At 44.5% G+C, this 23,752-nt stretch overlaps 2 protein-coding genes across 2 annotated transcripts in view; both read right to left on the bottom strand.

Annotated features, from left to right (window-relative positions):
* Nucleotides 1–16,280, bottom strand: part of LOC136171069 (exocyst complex component 1-like) — a 41,983-nt gene extending 25,703 nt beyond the window's left edge. Inside the window, 9 exon segments of the mRNA XM_065939756.1 lie at nt 4,005–4,154; nt 8,871–8,983; nt 9,566–9,698; nt 9,909–10,136; nt 11,946–12,133; nt 12,382–12,401; nt 15,390–15,514; nt 15,980–16,116; nt 16,220–16,280. Coding sequence (XP_065795828.1) covers nt 4,005–4,154; nt 8,871–8,983; nt 9,566–9,698; nt 9,909–10,136; nt 11,946–12,133; nt 12,382–12,401; nt 15,390–15,514; nt 15,980–16,116; nt 16,220–16,280 — 1,155 coding nt within the window.
* The window catches only part of LOC136171068 (uncharacterized), a 53,325-nt gene continuing 45,182 nt past the window's right edge, over nt 15,610–23,752 (bottom strand). The window contains exon 4 of the mRNA XM_065939755.1: nt 15,610–17,097. Coding sequence (XP_065795827.1) covers nt 16,643–17,097 — 455 coding nt within the window. The 3' untranslated portion in view covers nt 15,610–16,642. The remainder of the gene's footprint in view (nt 17,098–23,752) is intronic.

Here is a 23,752-nt window from a genome sequence, read left to right as displayed (position 1 = left end):
ATTTCACTTTTCAGCATCTCATTCGTTGAATTTTAAATTATCACAAAAACACTGATCACTGGAAATCAATGTAAATGGCTGACCAACTTATAATTCATAAAATCTTCATTAGATTTCTACTCAACTCACTCAATATAACAGACTGCATTCCAATACCCAAACTAAGTGCACACTACTACCCAAGCAATTTAAACAGTCGCTATTTCTAAAACAGTGATTTGAGCAGACTACTGAAAATCACCTTCTTTTTCAATACAATTGAAATGACTGAACACCTTCCCCCAGGTGCTCAACAGAACCCACAGGTGGGGAAGCCCACAGACAGGCGTGACTCCCAGCTCATTCACTTACTGAATTCAGAGAGAAGCTTCTCACTGGGAGTATTTCTCTTAGCATCCTGTATACAGCACCTAACTTAAAATCCAACTATCTTGAGCTTAAATACTGTTATCTCAGGCAGTATTTCCAACTTTTTCTTGTGCTCACTTTAGAGTCTTACAGATAACACCATGTTTTATTTTCTATATTTACAAATATAGGACTGAGGCTGAGACAATGTGTGAGCAGTCTTAAAGACTGTCGGCCTCAAGGGGCTATTGGGAGAGGAAAGATTGTTCCTACCTAAACAAGGATAAACCATCTCCCTGCTCAACTGCTCTACATGCTCTACTGCCCCAGCTAGGCAGAAGGGATTCTGGGCAGCCGAGCTTATTACATGCCCAACGCACCTCTATTTTCCTTAGGCTCTAAATTACATACACCCCCAAATCAGGGGTTTGCTTAGATTCAGCCGTAAGTAGAGTTGGGGCAGGGCCTAGTTATTCTTTTCCCTAAAGAAATGAAGACAAGCTTTTCCTGGTCCTGCCAAAAAGTGTGAGCTGGGTACAAATAACCAAGTACAAAGGTGAGTGCTACGTCACTTCAATCAGGTTCAACTCTTTGCAGCCCTATGGACTAGAGCTCACCAGGCTCCTCTGTCCATGGAATTCTCCAGGCAAGAATACTGGAGTGGGTTGCCATTTCCTTCTCCAGGGGACCTTCCTGAGCCAGACACTGAAGCTGAATCTCCTGTCTCCTGCATTGGCAGGCGGGTTCTTTACCACTAGCACACACTACATGGAAAGGATCAAGTACAAATAGCATCTGGATTTAATTATTATTTCTTACCAAAGAAACACTGATTTGTCAGGTTCCTTTTTTCATTCCTTTCCTTCCATTTCCTTTCATTCCTTTCTTGGTCATATTAATAAGATTCCTATTTTTGAAAACACTTGAGCAACCAAATTAGATTATCAGGCATAAAACTGCATGGTCTGTCACAAGTTCAAACACAAGATAAAGCAAGATTCTTTGGAAATAAGATAATTTCATTTAAAAAAGCACATCAATACTGTCAATTGAAAATATACCATGAGCAGAGAATGATTCCATACTTCAGCACTAGACTGGCTACTGGCTTGCTTCTTCACTTTAAATTACATTCATGAAGCTACATATATATAAAGATACGGCAATAATACTCACTGAGAACACAATCAGGCAAAAAGCTTATTGATTATTTTACTCATTTGAATATTCACTAGGGGACAAAGCACTTGTTGGCACAAAACTCTTAAGATGTAACGATATTTAATCATTCAAAATACAGTATTAATCCTCTTAAAACTTCAGAAGGCAAAGATTCCAGTCATGCAAATATTCTTCTGTAAACTATCTCCAAATCAGAATTCTGCTGACTCAAAACTAATCAGAATACAACACAACAGTAGAGTCCTGAGCCCAAGGGTTCCTGCTACAATGGCCGTTTACTAAATGAGAGCATGTCATTCTGCTACTCAAAGCCCATCAACACCCCTCCCTCATCTCTCTGCAAGTAAAAACCAAATTCCAACACCGGTGCCCAGTCCCTTCCAGATCTGCCCTGCCCCGCCCCCCGCCCCCCACCGCACCTCTCACGCCCGCCCTCCCATCCTGAACCTGACTCGCCGTGCTCCCACCACCACGGCCTGCTTGCTCCTCCAGTGCTCCAGGTTGCTCTTGCCTTGGGGCACTTGTGCTGTGCTGGGAAAGCTTTCCTCGGAAATTCCCACTGCGCACCCCTGCTTATCTTTAAAATTTGTGCTCAAATGTTGCCTTCTCGGACCACCCTTTTTGAAACCGCAACCTTTCTGATGTCCTAGCATTCCCTGCTTTATTTTCTCTAGAGCTCTCAGCAGTACCTTCCAGCAGACTATGAAGTTGACTTTTATGTTGGTCCTTCTCCACTGGAATATGTACTCTGAACAGGCAAGTGTTCGCCTGTCTCCTTCAGCGCCGTTCTCTTTCGTGCATACAACAGTGTCAGCACACAGCAGATGCTCAGCGCGTTTGCTAAGGGAACGTGTGAATGGCTCTTTCTTGTCCAGCTGTGGCCATCCGTGTGTGTGTGTGCTCAGCCACTCAGTCGTGTCCCACTCTGCGACCCCACGGACTGTGGCCACCAGGCTCCTCTCTCCACGGGATTCTCCAGGCAATGGTACTGCAGTCGGTTGCCATTTCCTTCTCCAGGGGATCTTTCCAACCCAGGGATCAAGCCTGCATTTTCTACATTGACAGGTGGATTTTTTTTTTATCATTGCGCCACCTGGGAAGCCCAAGTGGTATTTATCACTGTTGTAATCTCTGCGTCTCACAAGTCTGGCACCATCCTGTCCCTTGTTTTGGGATTCTCTCTTGTGACTTATAATCTCTATTCCTACTATCATCCTCTTCGTCCAAGATTTCACTTCAGCTCATTATTGTATTAGGTTCTTAGTTTCCCCTATCAAGTCTCTTCCTATGTCTGAAGAATGCTGCTAGGACTCACGACTCAGATTTTTCAACCTAACTTCTCACTCTTCTAGAATATGGAATTTCAGCTTCAGTCAGGCTGGTCTTCTTAAAGTCCCGGGAAAAGAGTCAAGTCCAATGTTTTCTATGAAGTTTTCTCCTGTGGCTACAGGTCATGAATTTCCTTTCTCTAACATGCTATACATTTAAACTCATATCCAGTTCAGCACTTAACTCTGGCCGGCTGCTAAGGATAGTTGCTCTTCCCGGGCAGACCTGACGCTCTCTGGAAGTAGGAGCATGTGTGGGAGCCACTTCTTATTCTTACATATGGATTAGTGAGTACAAAAGAGGCACACAGTGAAAATCTGGTGAGTGACAAAGAAATGTACCATAATATGATAATCCAATTTTTCCAGCTAGTGTGTCCCACAATCAGGAACAGAAATACCCATGTTCCTCTGTGCCTGGAACAGTGGAATGTCTGCTTAATAAAGAGGCACACTGCATGTGCTTAAAAGAACAGATTACAGGTTCTTATAAAGCAAATGCCTCATTGAAAATATAACTTCATACTCTCTAGTTTTTATATTGCACATAAAGCAACTCAGGAAATAATTATTTAACTAACTAAACTAAATGATGCTTCAAGCTACAGTACGGCCTAATACTATACTGAAGTTCAAATTTTAGCTGTTCTCCATCTAAGTACATAAAATAAATGTTCTCCAGAATTTTAGACTCTGTGGGAGAAGGCGAGGGTGGGATGTTCAGAGAGAACAGCATTGAAACAAGTATACTATCAAGGGTGAAAGAGATCACCAGCCCAGGCTGGATGCATGAGACGGGTGCTCAGGGCTGGTGCACTGGGAAGACCCAGAGGGATGGGATGGAGAGGGAGGCGGGAGGGGGGATCAGGATGGGGAACACATGTAAATCCATGGCTGATTCATGTCAGTGTATGGCAAAAGCCACTACAATATTGTAAAGTAATTAGCCTCCAACGAATAAAAATAAATGAAAAAGAAAAAAAATGTTCTCCATAGCTAATGAGCACTAAGAAATTCAACTACTTGCTGCTTTTTTAAGAACATACAATAGTGCTTCAAATGTCACTTGCGGAACTGAACACACGACCTCTCGATTCTAAAAGATAATGCTCTATACTCAGTGAGTAACTGACGTCAAATCCATACCTTTGTTAGTCCCTCATATTTTCGATAATCCGTACTCTCTAGCCACTCCATCAGCTTGGCATATCGGAGTAAGTCTCTATGAAATGCATGATGATTAGGTAAAGTCAGTTCAATAGAGCGCTGAGCAAGAGTTGAACTCTGATCACGACCCTAGAGTGAATAAATAAGGACATAACTATCACTGACAGTATAAAGAAACACTGTTGTAACTAAATATCCTTAATAATGATCAAGCATGGCCAAGCAAAAACAACAGAACATAGAAATATAAGAACTGAGTACTTACTTGTCTTTTTTTAATCATCCTGTGTATACAAACTGAACACCACCACCATAAAATAGTCATAAACACACAAGAATGACTCTCTGATAAATCGACTCATTTTATCTTTTAGAGTAGTTGAGAATGAATATTTTAATCAACTTTACCTCTCCCATAACATTTTACAATTGACTAAGCAAATAAATATCATGATATAAACTGTTACTGAGAAACACACACCGAACAGGGGAAGTCATTCAAAACAAATTGTCTCCATCTATGATATCTCCATTAGAGTCTACGATATTTAAACAGCAGGTGAAAATGCACAGGACACAGAATGTCAGAACTAGGAAGGACTGCAGATGACTGCTTCCTGGGCTTTCCAGGGCAGCGCTCAGTGCTCAGTTGCTGGATCATATCCTATTCTTGGCCAACCCAATAGATTGTCTGTAGCCTGCCGGGCTCCTCTGTCCATGGGAGTTCCCAGCAAGAGTACTGGTGTAGGTTGCCATTTCCTCCTCCAGGGGATCTTCCCCACCCAGGGACTGAACCTATGTCTTCTGCACTGCAGGTGGATTCTTTACCACTGAGCCACCTGGGAAGCCCTTTCCAGGATAACCCCTAATAATAATGTAATTTTAATTTTTCCATTAATTTTCTACAGAAGCAACTATATAATTTTGTTTTTAATCCTTGACATGACTTATATAAATGAGCACGTTTTCAATCAGCCTGAGGCAGACGATGCATCCTGACTTTTGTTCTAGAGTATATGGATCCAGTAGATCAGCTGACCCAACGGAACAAACTGAAATTCAAAGGGCTAAGTGATCCACACAGGCCACACAGGCGGAAGGCTAGAATCTGAACCTCAGCCATGTGAGTCTCACTTCTGTTTTCTTTTAAAAACATGCCAAACAAAACCATTCTAACCAGACTCAAAAACTGCTGAAGGTCATTACAAACATTACATTTCAGAAATGTTTACCACATCAGAAGGATGACTGAGATTCCACTGACTCACAGATATTAGATACTGTACACAGAGAGAGATTAGTTTTAAGTCTGCTAATGTCTCCAAATTGTGCCTTAATTAAGTTACACTAACTAAAAGGAAGGAGTATTTGACAAACTTGTTATTGCTGATAAATGTTTTCCAAATATTTTACCCTTATTAATAATAACATTAGATATATTTCCATTATCCTTCCTCATTAATTTTTTCAATAATTCAAGACTCAAAATCATGGTTTATGTTCTTCTATAGCTGTTTACTCAGGTCACTGCATGTTAAGTTGTACTATTTAATTTAATGTCAGGAAAACTCTTCAATTAAAAACCTTCATCTCTCCTGCAAAATGGAAGAACCAACATTTATAGAGAATTTTACGGTTTACAAAGCTCTTCTACATATATTACTATTCAAAACTTTCTACTGTAAGTAGCATTTCCAGATCATCATCATGTGAAAATTCACTGATATAAAAACATTATTACCTTCAGACTATTAGGATATATTAAATATTGTTAGTGTTAACAGAAAGATTTTAAGAGAAACTGGTTTCAAAATATATAGGAAGGAGAAAAAATACTTAAATTGCTTAATTCAATCAATAATATAGATAACTATCATATCTAGAATTCAATCGTGCTAAGAATTTTACTCTTTATATACTTTAAAAATTAAGACATTGTTTAAAGTTTCTTATTAGAGATAAATAAATTAGTAATGATGACTGAAAACCTTTTGAAAAGGACTGGCCATTCTAGATGCCTTTAAGAACACCATGATTCATGAGAAGAGGTCAAAATATCAACATTAACAGGAGTTTTGGAAGAAGCGGATTCCAACCCTCATGAATGACTTTGAGGGGTATGACTTCAGTACAGGAAGTAACTATAGATGTGGTAGAAAGCAGAACTAGAATTAGAAGTGGAGTCTAAAGATGTGACTGAACTGTTATAATCTCATTTAACAGATATTTAATGGATGAGAAGTTGCTTCTTACGGATGAACAAAGAAACTGGTCTCTTGAAAGAGAATCTACTCCTGATGAAGATGCTGTGAAGGCTACTGAAATGACAACAAAGGATTTAGACTATAATTAATACATAAACTAAGTTGATAAAACAAGTAGCAGGATTTGAGAAGACTGACTCCAATTTTGGAAGAAGTTCTACTGTGGGTAAAATGCTATCAAACAGCATTGCATGCCACAGAGAAATTGTCTGAGAAAGGAAAAGTTGATCATTACAGCAAACTTCACTCTTGTCTTATTTTTAAAAATTGCCATAGCTACCCCAATCTTCAGCAATCACTGCCTTGGTCCTCCAGCACCTTCAACATTGAGGAAAGACCCTCCACCAGCAAAAAGATGATGACTCAGATGGTAGGCTCAGAGGGTGCTTAGCAATTTTTAGCAATGAAGTATTTTTAAAATAAATGTGTACATTCTTCTGTTAGACATAATGCTATTGCACACAATAGGCTACAATACTGTGTAAACATAGCTTTTTTATGCACTGGGAAACCAAAAAATTTGTGTGACTTGCTTTACTGACACATTCACTTCATTGTGGTGTCCCTAAGGTAGCCCCTATACACTGCTGTAGAGTTTTAAGTACATTACCTTTACCACATCCTCACAAGCATCTTGAGGGTAGCAGCCATTTCTTACTCTTACATATGGAGGACAGTGAGTCCTGTCACACAATGTAACACACAAATCAGACACACAATCAAAATTTGATGGTGAACAAAGACATGTAACCCAGTGCGGTAATCGAATCTTCCCAGTGTGTCCCACAACCAGGAACAGAAATCCCCTTGTTTCCCAACTCTTTGCTAGGTGACACGAAGTATTCAATTTAACACACAGAAAATCTCTTTTCTGCACTTGGGACACTGTCTTTCATCTTCATCAGCACATTCCAGGTTGTTGCAACATTCTGGTTTTTAACATGCATTACTCACATGTAACAATGCATATTAGATTTTCAGAACTGGGATGCATTCATTTTAAACAAAGCCATTAGTTTATAAGGCAAGGAAGCAAAAATCACAAATAATAGCATGTTATAACAAACAATTAAGGGTGGAGAAAGGATTATCATTTACTGACTGGTATTTTCCATACCATTTACAAATGTGGACTATAGCCTGTCAACAGGATAATTTAAAAAAACTAGGGAATTGTGTAAAAATAGATATTATTGAAATAATAGTGTAAGAAAAATGTGCATTAGTATTTCCTATGTGATTCCTAGGTTTACTTTTTTCCTGAAGCTTTTCAAGTCAAGTGGAATGTTAAGAGAGTCTTCCCCTGGTTCCCCCTTGCACGGTTAGTTAGCTGGTCTTCCTTTACTCCCATGGTACCACCATAACATACACCCTCCCTCAGTCTGTTTGTCGCCCTTCTCTAGATCGTGAGCAACTAGAGCAAAGAATCAGCCTCTCATCTATTCCAATGAAACGTCTGGAATGCATCTTTAATCACTTGGCAAATGACTTCCAAATAAAGGAGTGAGTGAGTGAATGAAAGAATGACAGAAAGAAAGGCAAGCAGAATGAGATTAAATGCCTTTGGATCTAAATAAACTTTCTGTTATGGGACATTAAAAAAACTGCCACAAATATGGTTAACAGGTAGCTCAAATCAGTAAATTATAACTATAAAGATTCTGCTGCTATTAAGCTTAGTAAACCTTACAGGGGAAAAAAAAGAATCGGAGAAGCTGGAGCCAAAGTTGATGTACCCACAGGCACGGAAAGAAAGTAGGACCTGTTATAGAGTTGAAGGAGGGCCTGAGTAAACTAATCAGAAATAAAATAGAGTAAATACAATTGTTTCAGAATACTACAAAGTGAAAACAAAATAAGAACCTGGAATATCAGTCAGCATTTCTTGATGAACAAAATTTCACTCAACTTTTTTTGGCCCCAAATCCCTATTAAAGAGATCATAAATACACAAAATCTAATTTATGACACCTAATTTATTCAAGAAATATTAAGTCTAATTTATTATTTATTAAAAAAAGCACCTTCTAGTCAAATCCCTCTAAGGTATACTTAACAGTAACATTTATATCATTGCCACAACCTTAATTATAACACCCTTTCCACATAGAAATAGAGATAAAGGTTTTCTATAAGATTAAATCAACTAGAATTTACAATTGAGTTAGTCATTTTTCTCATATTTATAAGTATATGGAGCCAATGAAATACTGAAAACATGGAATCAAGTCCCTGTTCTCACTTGAAAATACTGAAAAATAAAACAGGCCAAACATTAAAAACGTAACAAGTTTGGACTTATTTTTAGAAACAAGATTGTCTAAATGGGGTATATGTAACATGCAAGCACAATTATTTAAAACTTGGGGAATTTTGGCTAAAAGGAACTGTCTTCATAGGAGACCACTGAGGCCCCGAAAACATCTATGAGCAAATACATACATATCTAAAAATATTAAAATCAAATAAATATAGAAAGGAACATATTGTGCTCCCAATTAAATACATTAAAAATTTTTTTCTGTGACCATTTCATTTCAAGCTACAGGAACATGCCAGTACTATAATAAGATAAAATTACCTGTCGAACAAAAACATTGTTGAGGTGACTGGCCAGTCTCCGGGCAAAATTCTCTCGCAAATCACTGAAACGCTGCTGCTGCTGCTGCTGAACTGCCAGAAGCACGTCATGGCCTGAAATCGTGACAGCTTATTCAACGGGTTAGAGAGCTCCCGGATGTCTAAGGAGTGCATTTATAACAGAAGCCGTATTTCAGTTCTGAAGAACTCAACCTTTTGCTGGTTTATGCGTGTGTTTATAAAAGAAAGGTAAGGGGGAAAAACAGTGTAACTCAGCGATCCTCACGCTGCGGTCTTGCCTCAGCCTCACCTGGGAACGGTCAGAAACATGGATTCTAAGGCCTCAGAGCGGACCTACTGCTTATGCGCTGGCCCCTAGCCGTGATCCCGATGCAAGCTCAAGTTTAGGAACCGCTGGTCTAGCAAAGCCTTACGGCATCTACTTTGTGCTAGGTCCTGTGAACAGCGCTGAAGAAAAATGCTGGTGTTAACGTAGAGTCACTGATGGTCAATCAGAAGGTACTGAAATGAACAAGTTCTTCGTGCCGATATAAATTATGTTTGAGAGTAAGTGAAACTTGTTTCAATAGCTAATAATCTAACCCTAAACCACCTGCCTCATGGACTTCTTGTCAAAAGCTTTACACTAAGTCAGAAGCTTAGTCCCAGGTTCTTGGGCAGATTTTATGGTCATACCTGGTCGAAGAGCTACATTCACGCACTGCAGCAGGGCATCTGCAGCATTGGTGCAGGCCTCAATGCCCCTGGAAGAAGAAAGATCTCCTTCCTGAAGTGCCTTTATATGACCTTTGGCCAGGTCCATGTGGCTCTGGAAAGTAAACAAACACACCATTTGTCTGTGTACTCTTAGGAAGTTTACAGGTAAGATGCTACGCAATCCTATTACTGGGTGTTTGAAACTTCAGTATTTTTAAATCTTGCTCTCCTAAGGAAACTAGAAAATACTTGCAAATGGGCTTTAGAGATCATTAGTTTTGTTTTTTTTTAATTGTTGTTAGTAGTTTATAACCATGCTTACCACAAGAAACTCTATCTCAGACAGGAGTTTTACGTTATTAGTGTTACTGAGATGAATGAGGTGGTTGCTTTCGGAGATCTGATCCATCTGTTCTTTTACACTTTGGAGCATTTCCTCATAACTGCTCAGTTTCAATTCAATCTGATCCACCTCCTTGAGAGCCTCATCCAGTAACTTCATTAGGATGTTGACTTGCTTTTCAGAGGCCATGATAGACTGGATGTTGGCCTACACAGTTAAAAAGAGAAGTAATACTTCATATTCTTCAAATGAAATATCCATAAATCTTTGACAGCAGCGTGACTCAGCAGCAGCGGCAACAAAGGCTGACACACACATCTACATCTACACGTCTACTTTAATTGGCTGCTTTGTGTTTACACTCCACTTTTTCACACAGTATTTCAGGGAAGCACACGTCCCCTTATGTGGAGGTTAGGGACCAGATCTCAATACCGCATATTTAGGGCATGCGCCATGATGTATCATCAGCAATGGTGCACTCTCATTAGTGCCGTTAGGTTATACCATCTCTGACACTGCTTCCAGCTCTATCAACTATAGACATTTTCTATAATCTGCAACATTTATGTAAAACCCTAAACAAAAGCATAATAATCACCTATGCTAATACCTTAGTTAAGAGGGTAGCAGTAGCATGCCAGTCTTTAACAGATACATGGAACTAATTTATAACTGTAGCATGATTGGTACTAATAGGATGTGGAAGAGTCTATTGCCATAAGATAGCTCCTTCTACAATATTCTTTCTTTTCTCTTTCATTTGCAACTACTTTTTTTTTTCCCCAGACAAAGTAGCAACAAACCACCGACCCCTTATTAATATTTTCTAAAGACTCTATTGATTCTCAATTCCCTGAAATATGGAAGCTTTCAAACCCAAAATTAAACTGCAAAGTAATATGATGACTTGAAACACAGATGCAACATTAACTAGAAAATACAAACCACAAAGCCACATTAAGAAGGCAGATAACATGATATGAGGAAAAAATTTGGATAAAGAATTAAAATAATATCATTGTATGGGTGATGCTAAAATTTCACATGTTATTTTATATACTATTCATAATAACTCCCATGGAGATGCAGCCCAACTGTAAAGCAGCAGAGCTCTGACCCACTGAATCTTAAGCAGCAGAGCTGTGACTTGAACTGATCAGGACAATTTTCACTTCAACATCTTGAAGTCTCTTCTAGGCTTTACTTCCAGAGAGTTCTACAAATTTGTAAGCTTGGGCTATTGGTGTAATCTCTGGACCTCAGTTCAACCTTACAACTTCTGTACCTTTCATGTATAAAATGCCAACACTCTTTTAAGTCTTAAAAACATTCCTTATTCTCAGAGTTTTCCTTAAATTCATACTTTGCCTAACAAAACGACACCCCCCTCACAAAACACTCTCATTTTAGATTTTTCTCGTAAGACAGGTGCTACTTGCAGCTTTTTACTTCCTAAAGATGTACATGCAGGTACAAGCTCAGATATGTGCATACAAATAAACAGCATCTATTCCACAGCAGTTCAGAGGAGTCGTCAAACATCCTTTTGCCCTGGCTCTCCTGTTTTCACTACACTATTTTGCTCTCTTTGGGTAAAGGATTCGCTTCTTTCAGCTCACTCTCTCTCCTTCTAACTTGTACCTATTTTTTTCCCCCCAAACCACAAAAATTATATTCTCTAGCCTTGAACTATTCTGAAGTGTTCCAGAGGCTGGGGGAATCAACCCCCAGGGTGGTTTCAGGTTGGCTACTTTCTATTTCCATCACTTCATATCAAGAACCTCCCCAAATCCAGAACCTCAGCCAACTGCCTTCACTGGCCTAATAGGAATGGTTCTGTCTCTGGACCAAGAACAGTGAAAGACAGAGGGAGGCAGCTGGTGATGCGCTTCTAGGGAAAGACAGCAACGATCCCACCGTCTAGGCTCAAAGGCAGCGGCAGCAGAATATGAACATCACCAGTCTCCTCAGCTTACCACACATCACTAGCCACACGTTACAAGAAAGGCTGACCCCATCTAACACCTGCAGCTCTCTGGACAACCTTTCTGCAAAGGCCTCGGCGCTAGAAATTGCATATTCACAGCCTTCCATCATTATCTCAATATCCCGCTCTTCTCTTGCATTTAACTCTTGGCATTCATCCACTGCCTCTTCCTCACCTCCTGTCACACTCTGATTTTCTCCACTTGGAACAGATTCTTAAAAGAGGGTAAAAATTAAAAATAAAGTAGTAAAAAACTAGGAAGGACAACAGCATTGTACTTACAGGTAAGGTCAGTTATAAGCACAGGTCACATTTAGAGGCTGAAAAATAGGAAAAAAATGATTCAAAATATATGAAAAATAAACTTATTTTTATGAAGAACCGCATATGTTAACATGTCTATTATAACAAAAGCATGCAGTCTAATTTATTGACTTGTGTTAAAACAGGCCTTAGTCACACTTTCCCAAAACATAATTAAACTATAAAACAAATATAAAACCGGAAACGAAACACGTGTACAAGCCTAACCTTTTTTTTTTCTCTACCTGAGATAACTGTTGCTCTAATACAATAATGCTTATAATTCAGGACACATGAGGAACAATTTGCTTTCCTTTTTTTTCCAGGTAACACCTTCTTCTGTTATTTTTGTTCTTTCTATCTTTGTTATGTTTTGTGTTTTCCTCCAAATAACTTTCAATTGAAATTTTAAAAATGCATCTACAATTCATAATTTATTTTGGGCAATGAAAATATTAACTGAACTTTCCATTTCTCTCTGTAAAAATTTTTCACATGTGTTTATAAAATTTCTAAGGATCAGCTAATAGAAACTTTCTCAATATCTGTATAGTAAGAACAACATCATGGCTGTGTAAAACTACAAAAATTTCAGCTGTCTTCCTGCTTCAAAACAAAAGACCAGGAGGTCAGAACTGAGATGCTTTCTAGATAAATGTTTCAGTTCACTTTCTGGAAAGAACAGACTCAGCATATGGGATTTTACATAAATCTTGAGATCGAGAGATAAAATGAAAAAAATAATTTTACCCTTAAATAAACCTCGAAACAAAGTTACTGATTTTCAACAATTCACAGGACACGCTTTAAAACATAAATTCCAAGTGTTCTAGATATTCATTATTTTGTATGAAAATGAGAATCTACATTCAGCATGACTTGACATATGTTAACTTGTCCTTGAACAAAACACACCTAATTCAAAGTAACAAATGATTTACTCTTAAGAATGCTAATTAGCCAGCTTTAGATAACATGCCAGAAAAAAAAGAGGGGCTAAAACTTTCGGCACAGGCAATTACAGACTGCAGTACACAAACGCAAGTCCCTTAGAGCGGCGTCTCCCAGCTCTCAGCCCTTTCCAAGTCACTCTGGAAATGTTAAAAGTGTTTTGTATGCAGCTTTTTAGCCACTAGGGGGCAGGGGATGCCCAGTTCATTCTGCACAGCTCCTTACACAAGTAAACATTTAAAATAAACAAATATTTTAAATGATCATAATTGTTTCAGAAGGCATCTTCTCACATAAGCAAGGTCATGAATCACTGTCAAGTAAAACTGAAGTAGCACCAAATCAATAACAAGAAACATTTTTATGGACTTTGAAACTTTAGAAAGCATTTGTATGTTCATTATCTAATGTAATCCTCAAATAAATTCCATGAAATAGTTATTATTTTCCCATTAGAAATTACCACATACTATGTCCTTAGTGACTGCCCAAGAAAAGCTGAAATCTTGAGTGTTACACCTATTAATGCCAAGGTCCCCGCCCCACCCCATGGGGATGGATGCTAAAACTGACAGGGATTTTCAGCTCAAGATGGCAGACTAGGACACATATTTACTTTCTGTTCCTTCTGAAACCATACTTAAATAAAAGTGTAGAAATACCAAAATTAATAAGCCAATAAAAGCCAAGAGGTTGTGGAAGTCATCAACTACAGAAAGATTTCAACATATTTCGAGAAGGCAAAAAATGAAACAGAGTGATGAATAAAATAACTAAGGAAAGACTGTCCTAAGGAGGGTCTGCACAAAGCTTTCGGTGAGTTCTGGTTATAGCAAAGGGCAAGGAAAGAAGAGGGGCTGAAAAACAAGGAAATTAAAGTTATTTTAGGGAAAAAAGTTACTTGTATGAGCTCCAGAGACCACTCAGCCTGCTGCCATATCAATCCATGGATTACAATGGATTGTTGGTAAGCAAGACAAGAAAATAAGGAAGAAACAAAAATGAAGAGATTGTTCCTTACTGAACTCTTCTCAAATGAGATCAAGGAATTATGGTTAAATGCCACAGCTGTAAATCATTTCTGCTCCTAGAGAGGTCAGATAGGGCTTATGATATTTCTCGCTTTTTTCAGACATAATTTAGGTCTGAGAAAAACCTTTTGTGTCCTCCAATCTCAAATCTTCTTGGGGATGGAAGTCCAAATTTACTCTGACATACTATAAAAAGAATCTCAAGAGCAGAGGGCAAACTAATTTATAATATATGAATTATGTCCAGTGTTATTTTAAATAGATTTTAAACTAAAATATATAAATAAAGTTTCACTGATCAATACAATTCTGGGTTCTGAAACCTCTACATGTCACATGCCTGCTGTGTAACACACAATGTCAGCCCAGGAGAAAGAAAACACTCCAATGAAGTAAGCCAAAGAAACAAGATTCAAACTCGATAAAGCCATGTTAGACTAGGAGTTTTCAGTCCTATCCTATTCTTTTGAAGCTTCTACCTTGTGAATAATAACATGTCTCCCTTGTCCTAGACACCCAAGAGTGTGACTTCTCTCCTGGGCATAAGAATCTTTAGAATTATATATGGTAGTAAAGAGTGGACCCAGCTAACATGCTCACAGTGACCAAACTGTACTGACTGACTGAAGCTGACACAGGGCTCCACTATGAAGCTGCAATAAGTGATGTGTTTGCTTTCTCAACATGAATGAGCTGCCTTATTGAACACACTCCAGGAAGGCCACAGAAACAGGCTTCTAATCCATACAGAATAATGCACTGGTAAATTTCTTTCAGGAAAGCCCATGATTTATCTAGACTATCATCTTTACATATCTGGATCCTTCAAACTATCCCAAAGGGAAAACCTCCGCTGGTGCTATGCTGACAACTGGTGGTCCTTAACCTGCCTCTTCTGAGATCAGAACCCAACGCAGCAGGTGATCAATTCATGAATTGAGCAAAAGAAAACCTACAGGGTAGGATATAGACTCATTATAGGTATGACACTTAGGGCTAAGTGCCATAAGGAGGACAAGAAAAGAGCAGTAACACGTGAAGCATGTATGGCGGGGAGGCACCACAGCCCAGAGCAGGTTTGGGTCACATCCTGGCTAAGCCATTACCATCTGCACACCCTGAAGAACAGTCTAAGATTTAACTGTTGTACCAAATTTCTAAAAAGAAGTGAAGAAAGAGGCTTACCCGCCAGAAAAGGACGTGGTGGGGTGCAGCACCTGGCCAGGTGAGGGCTCTGCATTCCGGCTGGTGATGATGGCAGAGGAGCCGCGGCGGAGAAGCTGCTCCTGGCTCCTGGCCTCGCAGAGAAGCTGGAGAGGTCCCCACAGGTGCTGGACCACCCCCGGGAGGGTGGGTGGCTCCTGCAGTCAGCTTTGCACAGGTCTCTGAGACCCAGGGCCGGCAGATACACACGCAGGCACCAAGGGGGCTGCATGATGAGGAGCTAGATGGGATGAGCTCTGGAGAAGGAGGCCCCCACGGTCCTGAAGAGTCTCTGCACGGTGGCCCATCTGGTGCCAAACACCTGCCACCCACAGTGGGAGGTCTCAGCGGCTAGAGAGCCCGGGAGGGGTCGTGCACTGGGGCCCGCCCTTTGCCCCGGAATTTGCAGTTTCTCTGTGACACGTATACCATGGACGCGTCACAATTGCCAGGCTGAGTCCTCCTCTCTCCAGGGCGTGTTTGACCGCGAGAGGAGTAAGAAGCTAGGGAGACGCTCTCCCAGTTTCACATTCTATTCTCGGGTTATTTGGCGCACAATACGGGCAATTTACTGTGTAAACTTCTTTCTGTGCTCCGCCGCCGGCGCCCGCTGGGCCGGCGCTCGCTGGTTTTGCGCCCTCGGGGTGCCACCACATCTGGCCGGGGTCACCCCGCCGCCCCAGCTCCTGCTTTACAACCTGGTCGCAGGCTGCTCAACCAGGATCCAGTGCCCTCATCGTCCGGGTTTTACAGCATGCCGAAAAGGTGGTACCCAATCCAGCAGGCTGGGTACTCCCGTGTGGGCGGGCTACCCCTGGCGAACTTGAGGGAGCGGCCGAAGCAGCAGCCCGTCCTGTCCACTCGTAATTCCATGATGTTCGGACCTTCGAGAACCGTCAGAATTCCTCCACCGGGGCGCAAAATTACTCTCCTGCGTTCACTCCCTGAGCTACCTGTTCAGGTAGCCAAGGCTGGGAAGCCGGTACCAACCAGTCACCGCCCACTTCCTCGCGCAAAGGAGAGTAAGGCCATGGTCCAGGAAGATCAAAGGGAAGGCGTGACAGAGGAGGAAGGTCACACAGAGGCCGAAGGAGAGGACAACGGAAAGATGAGTCCGGACCGCAGCGGGGCTATGACAATGACACCTAGGCCCCAGGAGACCGGCGGGCTCCTCCCGCCCCTCCACTGCCCTCCCGAGCCTCCAAACCTCCTTCCGGGGCACCCAGGAGGCAACTTCAGTGAGAAAGCCCAGGTGTCTCGGACGAAGCCTTCCTCCCAAAGCCCCGCCATCTGCTCAGACGGCACTGCTGGAGACGGCCGGCCTCCCTCGCAGCCTGGCCCCCTGGCCACGGTGCTCTCTGCCCCAAGTCCGCGCTGCAGCCTGCTGCCCGAGAGGCCAGGAGAAGTGGTGCTGGGTGAAGACCACCAACCCGGCTGCCCAGAGTCACCGATGTCCGGGAAGGCGCTGCAGCGTGAGCCACCTTCAGACACCCCGCGGAGAAGCTCTTCTCCCCTGGGAGCCGCCGGCAGTGGGCGCCCCCGCAAGAGGACGATGCCCCCGCCGCTTTTTCTGCCACTGCCGCCCCCGCTGCCGCCACTGCCGCCCCCGCTGCCGCTGCTCTGGGGTCGCAGTGACCTTCCCCCGCCTCCGAAGCTTCCAGCCATGACTCGCGCCAAAACCCGGGGCACCCTGAAACAAAACAGGGACCGTCAGAGGAACAGAATCCTGAGGGATCCAAGGCAGGCCATGCGACGCCGCAGCGCCGCCCCGCCTGCCCCAGGGACCACAGGCTCCCTGCCTCCGGTCAGTCACACGTTGCAGGTCCCTCCTACCACCACCAACTTGGCCGACCTGTCCTCCAGATTCCCCAATCTGGCTGGCCTTCCACCTTGCCTGACACCTTATGTGGATCGGGTGGCAAGACACACAGCCCCCGTGGACTCTCATTCTGCTAGTCCTGCAGATGCTCTGCCTCCAGTTTCCAATCCCACTGTGGGAACTGCCCTCAAGGAGGATGCGGGCACTGCGTGTGCAGTCAGAGCAACACCACCTTCTATTTCTGACCTCTCCACACCCCTGAGCACCCCAACCCTCCCCTTCCAGCCACCCTCCGACAAAAATGAATCCCCAACACCCATGTGTGTAGATTCTCCCCCTCCCTCATACTTACTCACCCCTCTTCCAGACCGCCCCATCGCTCCCCCTGCTACAACTTCTACTGGAGTCCCTTTTACCACCACAGTCACAGCATCTCCAAGTGTAACCTTCCTGTCTCCTTCAGATCAGGACGTCACTGACATGGACACTACTCCCCCGGCTCATGCTGTAACCTTTCAGTCTCCCCCAGGTATTGGGGTGGAGCAGACACGCACTGCAGGGAGACCAGACACCACCAGCGCCATTTGTGCCGACGGTCTCCTGCCCTGCTTCAATCTTTAACTATGCCTTTCACTCCCAAACCAACCCTCACCCTACATCTGCAGCCACTGATGGGCAGCAGAGAGCCTCTGTTTTTCCCAAGCCCCCATCTGGGGCTCCGGCTGCTGTCTTCCCCGGGCCCCCACCTGGGGGTCAGGCTGTTGTCTTCCGCGGGCCCCCACCCGGGGGTCAGGCTGCCGTCATTCCCGAGCCCTCATCTGGGGCTCCGGCTGCCGCCTTCCCTGGGCCCCCACATGGTTATCAGGCTGCCGCCTTTCCCGGGCCCTCATCTGGGGCTCCGGCTGCCGTCTTCCCCGGGCCATCACCTGGATATCAGGCTGCCGCCTTTCCCGGGCCCTCATCTGGGGCTCCGACTGCCATCTTCCCCGGGCCCCCACCTGGGGGTCAGGCTGTCGTCTTCCGCGGGCCCACACCCGGAGGTCAGGCTGCCACCTTTCCCGGGCCCCCACCTGGGGGTCAGGCTGCCGCCTTTCCCGGGCCCCCATCTGGGGCTCCGGCTGCCGCCTTCCCCGGGCCCCCACCTGGGGCTCCGGCTGCCGCCTTCCCCGGGCCCCCACCTGGGGGTCAGGCTGCTGCCTTTCCCAGGCCCTCATCTGGGGCTCCGGCTGGCGCCTTCCCCGGGCCCCCACCTGGGGGTCAGGCTGTCGTCTTCCCCGGGCCCCCACTCGGAGTCAGGCTGCCGCCTTTCCCGGGCCCCCACCTGGGGCTCCGGCTGCCGCTTCCCCGGGCCCCCACCTGGGTATCAGGCTGCTGCCTTTCCCAGGCCCTCATCTGGGGTTCCGGCTGCCGCCTTCCCCGGGCCCCCACCTGGGGGTCAGGCTGCTGCCTTTCCCGGGCCCTCATCTGGGGCTCCGGCTGGCGCCTTCCCCGGGCCCCCACTCGGAGTCAGGCTGCCGCCTTTCCCGGGCCCTCATCTGGGGCTCCGGCTGCCGCCTTCCCCGGGCCCCCACTCGGAGACAGGCTGCCGCCTTTCCCGGGCCCCCACCTGGGTATCAGGCTGCTGCCTTTCCCGGGCCCCCACCTGGGGGTCAGGCTCTCGTCTTCCCCGGGCCCCCACCTGGGGGTCAGGCTGCTACCTTTCCCGGGCCCTCATCTGGGGCTCCGGCTGGCGCCTTCCCCGGGCCCCCACCTGGGACTCTGGTTAATGTCTCCCTTGGAACCCCATCTACGGCCTTGGGTCCTGTCTTCCCCGGCCCCACTGTGTAGGACTCCAGCCAGTGTCTTCCCCATCCCTCCATCTAGGGTTCTGCCCACTCTCTCCCCTAGCCCCCCATCTACAGCTTTTGGTCCTGTCTTCCCTGGCCCCCTCTCTAGGGCTTTGGCTCTTTCCCTCAGTCCCCAAATTATGGCTTTAGGTCCTGCCTCCCCCAGCCCCCCATCTATTGCTTCAGCTCCTGTTTTCCCCAAACCCCCATCTATGGCTTCGGCTCCTGCCTCCCCCAGCCCCCCACCTATGGCTTCGGCAGTTATCTATGCTTCAGCAGTCAGCATCTCTACAGATGTCAAACCAGTCTTTGACATCAAAGCTATGGATGCACCTCCTCCTCAGACTTTACTTTCTAGTCTACCTCTGACTCCAAGGACAACCACTACTCATACCACATGGCTCTTCCTGGTTCTGAGAACACAGCACCCAGTGGCAGCGATGCCTGGACCCGAGCCTCGACTTATTTACCTGTGGACGTGGTCAACAGAGGTACCCATGTTTCAAGTGAAGCTTGAAACCCAGAACTCACCATTGAACCCACATCTGGGGCCAACAACAGGAAGAAGCCTAACAAGTCTATTCCACTGGGAAACCCATTAGCCCTAGCACAAGATGAAAAGCTAACCTCTTCTGCAGTCCAGCCACCCAGAGGAAGGATAATGGATTCGGGTTTACCAGATCCCCTGTCTTCCACCACCACCATCAACATGCAGCCGCCCTCTGTCTACAGCTCAGGTATTTTCCCCAGGGATGTATCTGCTACTTCTGGTTTTGGAATGGATACCACAGTGCCCAGTCCTGGAGACAGTAGCTTGTTGTCTTGCTAGTACCACATGAGGCCAACTGTTGATGGGGCTGCAGCCTCTATGGCTGGTGGGAGTTTTGGGTTGGTGTGAATGCCCTAGGCCTCACTTATTCAGAAGCATCTGGCCCACCTCACTTTTGCACAGAACTGTGTGGGACACCCAGCACCACCTGTGTTCCTACTGTGGCCAGATCACCTTGGGCTCATCTCATTGCAGCTGGCTGCTGCAGTAGGAACAGCAAGCCCCCATCCCAGCATCCGGGCACATATCTGGTTCCAACTTGAATCCAAACGCCTGGGGTCTCCTTCAGCCAAGTCCAGGTGGTAGAGTCACGGCAGGGGAAACCACCATCCTTATGGTTAGAGGTCGGGGTGTTACCACTTCCCATCACTGCACCCAGGACCCACATGAGTGTAGACAATCTACAGTTACAAATCCCATCACCATGAAGAAGAAATTTGTGTCAAGGGACAAGTCAATTTCAACTTTTCACTAGAACAACACTGCATCCATTGGATTTGCAACTGTGAGACCCACCCCTGGCTTGAAACCCACTAGAAGTTCCACCTGACTTCCAAACACAAGGGGTCCACCTGTCCAAGATCCAAGTGGTGGTGGTATAGGAGGGAACGTCATCATTCCCAGGAATGGAGGACCTGGTAGCCACACTTCCCATCAGTACAACTGGGACCCACCTGGCCAATACACCATGGGTGAACACATGGAAGGAGCCACATCTCATCTCGGATGGGAGGCCCCAGTGTCAGCACCTGCCACTGGGCTCGGAACTCATATATGCAAAGCACAGAGCGGGTGACGGGGGCCAGCACCTCACCCGCTGTGACTGGGTACACTTCTGCTGTCCCATTCACACAAAGCACCCAGGCCTCCCCAGCCCAAACCCACGTAGTACGATGGGGGATAGCACCATATATATTTAGAGAGGAATGTCTGCACTCAGAACTCCTGGGACCCCAACTCAGGGCACCCCTCTGACTTTGGAGGAGCACGATGTTGCCTTTAGCAGCAATGAGCCAAAGGACCACACGCTCAGCGATATGCACGAGTAGGTGTGTGTTGTATGTGCATGGGTGAGGAAGGTGGGTGTGTGTGTCGTGCAGGCTGAGAAGTATCTGAGCCCAGTTCAGAACTACATACCAGAATTGAGAAGTTCCATGTGGAGGATGGAAAGTAATCTGCATGTATCATCCACTATGCCATCCCTGGTTTGACTGTAAACTTGGCCGACCCAAACTTCTGGATATTTTCCCTACACTTGGAACTGGCAAGTTCTACAGCTGTCTTTAGCTGCTTCCTCTCCCCCTACCCATTTGCCTCAATGGACACTTATCTTTCCCAGCTTTATGGACAAATATGTATATAGGTAATTTATATATAAGTAAAAACTTATTCCTGTTAATCTACTACTGTTTGTGTGTCTTTACCCATTGATATATATGAGTCATGATGTGTTGAGGCAGACTTAAGGTTGCAAAATTTTCTGGGTCCCAGTGACTGGGTTGTGGAGCTAGGCATACATTATGACCATGTGTGCTGACTTCTGAAATCTGCTTTGAGTGTAAGGAGTGACAGTCCAGGAAGAACTAAGGTCCAGAGGAGGCAGAGACAGGGCAGCTCATCCTTACTTCTCTATGTCTCTCTCTCTCCCCCTGCACCACTCGAACCACACCAGAGGCCAGACAATCCCTGATGTGTGAAGAGGAAACACACTTGATGGTTTTCGTTTTTGAAAACGTTTAAATGTCTCTTTTGTGCATCTTTTGATCCAATTGAAACTTAGGCCAGTCATCTCTGTATGTTCCCACTTCACCCAGAGAGGATGGACTTTGTATCCAGGTTCATGTGTCTGGAGAAACAAAGGAAGAGTCCATGCCTGCTCTGTAATTGTTGAAAATTTAAGTTTACTTCAAGTTGATCATACTGCTTAAAGTATCAGAAAAGATTCTCTTCAATAACTGGCTTGGCTCTGAGATAGGCTGCTAAAATACCAAACATAAGAGGTATAACTGTGTCCAGTTCTAGCAGACCCTAGAGTTTTGCTGGGCCTCCAGGAGGTTCAATAAAGGCAAAACTCCTGACTCTCTGTAGCCTATCCTGTAGTCAGAGGGGAGAACAGAAATCAGTGTAAATTATCTGACAAGCTGGTGGTGTGGTTTAGTTGCTAAGTTGTGTCAGACTCTTTGCAACCCCAGGGACTGTAGCCCACCTGTAGGCTCCTCTGTCCACAGGATTTTCCAGGCAAGGATACTGGAGTGGGTTGCCATTTCCTTCTCCAGGGGGTCTTCCTGACCCAGAGATCGGGCCAGGTCTCCTGCATTACAGGTGGATTCTTTACTGACTGAGCCTCCAGGGAAGCCTAGTAACAAACGCAACAGAGATTGAGCAGTGTATGGGCAGAGAAACAAGGTGTTCCAGTTAAACAGTAGAACAGGATAAGTCTTACTGGGAAGGTGGAGTTTGAACAGTGTAGCGGGAGGGAACTGAGTCAGATATCTGAGGAAAAAGCATTCCAGATAATGGGAATAACCTCTGCAAGGCCCAGAAGAAGGACACCAATGTCCTAAGGGAAAAGCTAGTAAATAATGCGGCTGGAAGAAAGTCAGAAAGTGGGAAGGGAGAAGAGAAGAGGAAAGGAGGGTGGAGAAGATGTGGATTGAATTGTGGCATCATCATTTATTGATTGTGTGATCACAAAGTTAATCCAACCTTCAAACGTTTCAGTGAAATCAGTGATTTTCCTATGGCCAATTTACCTCACACGAGTTTTGGAAGGATAAAATAACACAGGGAAATGAATTATAAGCCACTGTTATTATTCTACACATAAAGACAGATAGACAGACAGATATAGAGAGTTAAGACAATTTTTTTGTCCCCCTCCACAGATTCATATATTGAAGCCCTATCCCCTTATGTGTGATGGAATTAGGAGATGGAGTTTTTAGGAGGTAACTAGGTTTAGAAGAGGCCATGAGGGTAGAGCTGTCATGATAGGATTAGCTCTTATAAGAAACAGAAAAAACACGAAAGCTTTCTCTCTCCACCATGTGAGGAGGACACAGCAAGGAGATGGCCATCTACAAGCCAAAAATGGAGGACTCACCTGGAAGTGTTTCTGCCTTGCTCTTAAGACTTCCCAGAAGTGTGAAATGTCTCTTGTTTAAGCCACTTAGTCTATGCTATTCTGTTATAGCAGCCTGAGCAGACTAATACAGGCAGGTGAGTAGGGAAAGGATAACTGATAGCTACATAGATGGAGATAGAGCATGCATATGTATGCTTAATGAATTACTTCAAATGTCCTCACCAGGCAATTCAAATAGGAGATTCCCATTTTAAAGGGAGCATAAAAGTGCTTGCTTTCATGAAGTATACAGATGGAAAAATACTGCAGCCTAAAAATGCACAGCACTGAGCCTAATGCAACATTTCTGAGATTAGTCCTGCAAAACAAAGAACACCATCACAGAGAGGCCGACAGCCTCCTCCCGGCACCCTGCCGCCTGATTCATTTACTCCAAGTTGTTCCTTCCGACTCCAGAGGATCAAAGCTCCTGTTGCCTGACTTCAGACACTCTCCTTCCCTACCAGAAGCAGGGCTGAAATACAGTTTGCTTCTAATAGTTCCACACCTTCTCTCGGCCATGCAGGACAACATCACCAGGGACAATTTTTAACTTTTAAAATTTATAATGCTTTTCATTAAAAAACAAAAATCCTTCAAAGCTGAAAACAACAATTCTGATAAGGCAAGCACTTAGCAAATGTATGAGATATAAAGATGATTTTGAATTTCATGTTTTAATGCATTTACACAGTTGAAGCTTCATCTAAATAAATGGAAATATTGTTATGAAAATACTATGTGGAC

Source organism: Muntiacus reevesi, chromosome 6 (assembly GCF_963930625.1).
Source record: "Muntiacus reevesi chromosome 6, mMunRee1.1, whole genome shotgun sequence".
In the NCBI taxonomy this organism is placed as follows: domain Eukaryota; kingdom Metazoa; phylum Chordata; class Mammalia; order Artiodactyla; family Cervidae; genus Muntiacus; species Muntiacus reevesi.
The sequence above is the reverse complement of the archived record's forward strand: the minus strand, read 5'-3'. Positions and strand labels throughout refer to the sequence as shown.